At 42.5% G+C, this 6,623-nt stretch overlaps 1 protein-coding gene across 1 annotated transcript; it reads right to left on the bottom strand.

The window, feature by feature from the left end:
* Nucleotides 1–568: 568 nt before the first annotated feature.
* On the bottom strand, nucleotides 569–3,993 carry LOC140739182 (ankyrin repeat domain-containing protein SOWAHA-like). Its single transcript, XM_073067228.1, has one exon. The coding sequence runs from the start codon at nucleotides 3,804–3,806 to the stop codon at nucleotides 2,019–2,021; it is 1,788 nt and encodes a 595-aa protein (XP_072923329.1). The 5' UTR covers nucleotides 3,807–3,993; the 3' UTR covers nucleotides 569–2,018.
* Between the last annotated feature and the right edge of the window lie 2,630 nt (nucleotides 3,994–6,623).

Here is a 6,623-nt window from a genome sequence, read left to right as displayed (position 1 = left end):
TATCTCTCAATTTCTTAGCTACATATTAATTCTGATCTAATGAATAAATAGATTTTACTTATGTCAAAACTATTAGCTAATAACCCACTCAAATCCATAATCCGGTTCGTACTCAAAACATGTATTCTGTCATTACATTCGGATATCGCCCAAGTGCAGAGTGAGAGACACAAGCAAGCCAATAGTTCACAGACTTTAATGTGAACAGAGTTTGAGGGGGAAAAGAAACAATAAGCACTAGGCAAAACCTGGCCATTAACTAAAACTCTCAAATGGAAAACGAAGCTAACACTGCGGCTGAAAGGAATAACTAAAAATAAAACGAATACCACTAGTCTTCAGAGTCAGATGACTTGACAGTCCGATTTCTCAGACAAGGCTGAATGCAAGCAGGCAGCGAAACATTGCTGTGCTTTGCTTATCTCAACAAGTGCTACGATAAAAAGAATGGAGTTAAATACCATCGCAATAACATAATAATTAGCTGTCATGTGCATATTCATAAGTGCAATTGCCGTATCTACTGCGCTGCCGAACAGTGGTTGTGACATATTCAAAAACATTAATATTAATTTTTTAAAATTATTTTATTTTTCTCAATGGACTAATTTAAAAGTGCATAAGGTATATAGTAAGCACTAACAAACATCATAAAGTACTGTTTCTCATACAAAGCTACAAATTACCTATATACTTTATTTGGATAAACTTTAAAAAAATAGTTTTGTCCTTATTTTCAAATGTTTTATAACCAGCAAAGGAAATAGTGTGTAACAAACTTTAATGTGCAGAACATCACAAAGCATTTCAATCAGATCAGATGGCAAGCAACCTAAGGAGAGTTTAGAGAGAATAACCAAAGATCTGGTCTAACAAGTAAGTTTCAAGCAAATGTCTTGAAGACTGAAAGAGAAATGGGTAGGCAGAGATTTAGGGAGAATTCAGAAACCTAGGGCTTTGGCAGTTAAGGCAGGACTGCCAATTGTGGAGCAATAAGATGTGCTGTAGATCACAAAGATCAGACTAAGGGGTTATAGGGCAGAGACTGCAGAAAAAGGGAGTAAACTGTGGAGGGATTTGGAAAAAAAATCACCATTTTAAAATATAATAAATTTGTGCAACTCTCCACACCTATAAAGATATGATCAAATGTTATTATTTTGAGAGAGAATCACAGACCAACATTTTGTACTTAAATAGTTTGAATACAATAAATGGAATTGGACTATTAACGTGTAAATTTGTAGATCGTGTGAAGAATTCAAAGTATTCATTCAGGTACAAAATCTCAGGCCCAAACCCAAATTTAAACTTCCAATTGTTTAATACTTTATACTCCAATGTTTATTAACTTCCTTCAGGATTAAAGTATCCCCAAAATAACAAAAGTTAAAATTAAAAATTGGAATAAACTAATTGTCCCTGAAGGATTCAATCAAGCACAAGGAGGGGAGAAGCATAACCACCAGAGATTGGAAGCAGCTTGCCAGGTAATACAGGTGCAAATAGACTTGGCTTTCACTCGAATAAACACCTGCTTTTCTAAAACAAAATTTTACCATGAATAGTGAGCCAAGAACAGGATCGCTACAGGAATAACTGGGGACCTTTCCATGGTAATGCTCCTCAGGAAGCCCACAACACAACTTCATGCTTCTTTTGGGGTTAATGAAAAGGGAAGAATTTGCAAATGATCTTTGGAACAAAGCTATAAATACCCACAAATACTCTGTAGGTTTAATGAAAGTGAAGCTGGATCAGAGCAGCTACCTTTCTCTTGACCGCAAGTATTTCTACTCTAGTATATCCCATTATTTAAAGATTCTGCTGATCATAAAACTTCATGTAAATATTATTGAAAATATAGTTGTAGCATATTAATGATAAAAACAGTTTAATGTTCAAGATTTCATTTTGACTTAGAGCTCCCAAAGAGAGTATCGCCTAAATATTTTAACATTGCGGCAAAGTACTTTTCTATTGACCCATTATTTTCATATTAAAATGTCAAAACAACTTCAGAAGAATATTTCAGTCACAGGCCTACGTTTTATGATGACCTCCTCTCTCTCTTCTTCAGGTTCTTCATTCAGTGAAGTAAAGTTTGTGCGCATTTTAGCTCTTTTCTTGTGTCCGGCTGGAGCAGTGAAGAATTTGCTGAGGTTTGTTTGTTTTTTCAAAGATTTGGAAAACTCCTGGAAGATTACGTCATCAGCCAATGCACCCAGTAAAGCGTTAGTTCCACTCAGGATGGAGGAAGCCACCTTTGATCCGCGTTTATGACTAGTGGATTCACTGATGAAAGTCTCTGGGTCCCCTAACAATTGCCTCACAGTGAAGGAGCTATCCTTGGCCAAATAATGATATGGCCTCTTGCCACTGTAGTCTCTTAGAGTTGTCAGTGCGTCGTACTTTGTCACCAGCTCATCAATAATATTTTCTCTGCCATGAATGGCAGCGATATGCAGGGGCGTGTAACCACCATGGGATTTGGTGTTAACATCCATTTTGATGCCATTCCTCTCCGAGTTATCAATAATCCAACACATAATCTCACTGTTGCCGAATTTTGCGGCCCAGTGTATGGCTGTGAAGCCTGACATGAAGTCCTTCTTCTCAGCAAGGTAGTGGTCCTTAAGCAGCAAGCCCGAAACTTGGGTCCAGTGACCCAAGGCTGTCTTCACAATCCACTCGTGCTCAGCCGGATCCAGAGGCACTTGATCAGAGAAACGAGTATCTTCGGAAAACTTTAACACCCTAGAAACTCTCTTCAGATTTGGTGAACTACTTCCGACCTCTGCCACCTGACTCCTCTTCCTGGGGACATATTGGTCAGCTACCGCTGTTGGGCAGTTCTCTTTGACCTGGCCTTCTTGTGCGCCTTCCTTCTGCTCACTGGGAACACTCACACATTTTGGGGTGTCCGGGGGAAGGCGAAGTGGGTACATGTATGGTTTGGGCTTTGGCATGGATCCTACCTTTGGCCCGACCAGTGCAGTGACATCCGAGGATTTGGCTTCATAGTTCCCAATCTTCTGTTCAAAACATGAATTGTCCTCTGGGGCTTTCAGGGTATCCAACCGCTCGCGGACTATGTCAGAGGCAAACACATCGCCACTGGCTGTAACAGCGGAAGACTTAAGGTCCGGGGATGCAGGTGCAGATACTCTCTCAGCCGACAAGCCCTCGCAGGCGGGATCACAGTTTTCCAAAAGTGGATTCTCGGAGATGAAACGCTGTTTTTCCGCCAGCTGTTCAAGACTGCAGCTGTTCCGCTGAACCTGTGCCACACTCGCCCGCGGCGGCGACACCCATCCCCCGGGCTTTGTAGATGTCAGGGCGTCCTGGGACCCAGCCCTGCTTGCAAACTGCAGCCGAGATGGCGCAGTGGCGAGAGATCTCCCCTCACTCGGCGACAGCGCCGAAGGTGCAGAATTGCGTCGAGCCGCAGGCTCCTGTAGCGCCTCGCCCGCCTCCAGCAGGTTCCCCAGACGCTCCACCTTACCAAGCCCCTCGGTCGCCCTCAGCCCCTGCGGCCCCGCTTGGGCCGGCGGGCATTCGTGCCGAGCAGCTACCAGGTGCTGCATCTTTTTCTTCAAGACCACATATTTCACCCCTCCTTCTTCGCGCACCACGGCAACTTTATTAATCAAGGTTTTGAAGAGTTCCCGGGCTTCCTTCCTCAGCTGTGGATCGGACTGCCCCAACTCGTTCCTGAAATTAAAAAGCAGCTTGGAGTTCTCCACTCTGCCCCCAGCCTCCACCAGGAACTGGACCACTACCTCTTGACTCAGCCCCGACTCCATTCTCCTATCACCTGCACTCTGGCAACGGCGGCAGAGTCACTCACTCCATTCCGCACGGAATTCAACGCGCAGCCGGACGGAGCTCGCGTTCCGGCCGGGGATGCCAGGCGCCTCGCCCAACAGACACAAAGTTACCTTTCCTCCCGGCACTCCTCCCAGTCTCGCAATACCTGTTCTTTCCGGAGTAAATCCTGTTTTGACAGAGATAATATCACGTGTGAGTGGGAGCCTGGGGGAGGAGTCTGCATTGAATTCGGGCTTTGGGATATGTAGTTCTGAGTCACCGAGCAGCGTTTTACTGAGTACAAGTAAGAATATTAAACCCTCCTGCCGCTATTTTTCTTTCTTGGGACAACTTCTACTAATAACTAACTTCGGTAAAGGAGGCCCGTGGAGAGAGAGGGAAAGAATTGATGCTTCAGATCAATGACTCTTCATTAAAACTGAACTTCTACCCTCTATGCCAAACATCCCTGGGCTATGACCTACCGAGGTGTTTTGTCATGTGAGCTGAGTATTTCCTGATGGAACATCACTATGTGTATAAATTTTCATTGATTCTATTGTATTTCTTTGTTTCCCTGTGAATAGCTGCAAGAAAATGAACCCTATAGGCACTTTGATAAATTTATATTGAACTTTGAACACCTGTAACATTAATTCAGATTTTCTCCATCCACAGTTCTACCTGATATGACATCCCCTTATCAGTCTGATACCCAGCGCTTACATCTCATAGTTCAGCATGCTTTATTTTCTCTCCACTTCCATCGCTCGTTGCATGTTCACAATCAGCCAGATGTTTCAGCTATAATTAACAGGCGATCCTTTCCCAGTCCCAGCCAGCCAATGTGTCACCTGGACATCCACTCCATCACAGGCATTCTCTTTGTTTTCTCTAGTCTTCTGCACCTAAAACGCAATTACTTTTGCGTTATTTCCAGTTCTGACAGAGGGTTATCTGGCTGAAATTTTAACTCTGTCTCTCCGTTGATGCTGCCTGACTTGTCACGTATCTCCGACAACTGCTTGTAGTTCAGCTCTCCTGTGCTGGACAGGAGAATTTAAGTGTACCAATTTTATCAACTGGTTTAACCATCATCTGTTCTACTATGATACTTGGCATGGATATTTGACCAATTACAAGGCTCCATATGAGGTCTCTCCTCAATTTCCTACAATGCCTCATTATTGCACTATCGGGTGCTATTTTATGTTAACGAGTAGAAAAGATGTTTAGTTAGGAAACAACATTGCTCTTTCATCATTCTGTTAACGAGTATATACAATAACACCAGACTACAGATGGCGGAATGGAGGGCCATGTGGGAAGGAAAGGTCACCACAATGTCGTTGCTGAAAAGCCTATGCTGTGTTGCATTGTTGTACACTCAGTGGCCACTTTATTAGGTACACTTGTACCCCTGCTTATTAATGCAAATATTTTATCAACCAATCATGTGGCGGCAACTCATTTCATAAAAGCATGTGGACGCGGTCGAGAGGTTCAGTTATTGTTCAGACTAACCATCCGAATGGGGAAGTAATCTGATTGGAGTGACTTTGACCGTGGAACGATTGTTGGTGTTCAGATGGGGTTGTTTGAGTAGCATAAACAGCTGACCTTCTGGGATTTTCGCACAGAGCGGTCTCCAAAGTTTACAGAGAATAGTGCGAAAAAGAAAAAAAAACCATCCGTTGTGCGGCAGTTTTGAGGGTGTTGATACCGTGCTAATGAGAAAGGTCAAGGGGGAATGGCCAGACTCTTTAAGCTGACAGGAATACAACAGCAATTCAATAAAAAACATGTTACAGCAGCGGTGTGTGGAGAACATCTCGGAAAGCATGACACGTCAAACCTTGAAGTGGACGAGCCACAGCAGCAGAACATACACTCGATAGCTACTTCATTAAGTACAGGAGGAACCTACTAAAATGGCCACTGTGTATATTCTATGTCCTACAACTGTTACACATTGTACTGCTACAAATTGGTTTCATCAGAAATAACTTATTTTTACAGTTTGATATTTTGCCATTTTGCTGTTGATTTTAATTCCTGGAAAAGTATTTGAAGTAAGAATAATTCAATTTGTTCAGGGTCAGTAATGATAAATAACTGGTTATTTTTTAACAGCATGTTATACTTGGCTGATCTGGAAGATCCAGAGGTCACAGTGCACTGTAGCAGGGAGAGAAATTAAAGAGCTGCTAATTACAGAAAAGCGCTTGGTAGATGGTGTTCGGGTGAAAATGAACACACTCTTCCTCTCATGGGACAGGCTGTCATGAGCATGAGTGGAAGAGGGTGTTTATTTTTTCATGTCCAATTTCAGCTACTCTGATCATTAACTTTTGACATAATCGACCATATCCATTTGTGAACTCTTTTGTATTATGCAACATTGGTCTATGCTTCACAAGTACAACTAGTGAAGCACAAACATGTGCTGTCATCCTATGCCTTATGCTGACTTCTTTAAAGATTGCCACTCAGTAATACTGAAGGATGGTCTGCTAAAAGGTCTTGGAAACCTTACATCTGTTTCTCTCTTCACAGAAACTGCAAGATCTGCTCAATATTTCCAACAATTTCAAACTTTATTTCAGAAATCAAATGTGATTGGCCGATGAGTTATAACCAATGAGCAAAACCAACAAATGATGTGCTGGCGGAAGCTGACGAGAGTTGGCAGACATTCCAGTGCCAACGCAGCATGCCCCCATTTGGAGTCAGTTATGAGGGTAGACTAGAAAAGCAGAGGGAGTTAAGAGGGGGCATGATTGAAGAATATAAAATTATTAGGGGAATAAATA

The sequence above is a fragment of the Hemitrygon akajei genome, chromosome 15 (genome assembly GCF_048418815.1).
Source record: "Hemitrygon akajei chromosome 15, sHemAka1.3, whole genome shotgun sequence".
In the NCBI taxonomy this organism is placed as follows: Eukaryota; Metazoa; Chordata; class Chondrichthyes; order Myliobatiformes; family Dasyatidae; genus Hemitrygon; species Hemitrygon akajei.
The sequence above is the reverse complement of the archived record's forward strand: the minus strand, read 5'-3'. Positions and strand labels throughout refer to the sequence as shown.

Excerpts from the sequence above, each read along its gene's own strand:
- LOC140739182 (XM_073067228.1), bottom strand. The coding sequence starts at position 3,806 with ATGGAGTCGGGGCTGAGTCAAGAGGTAGTGGTCCAGTTCCTGGTGGAG.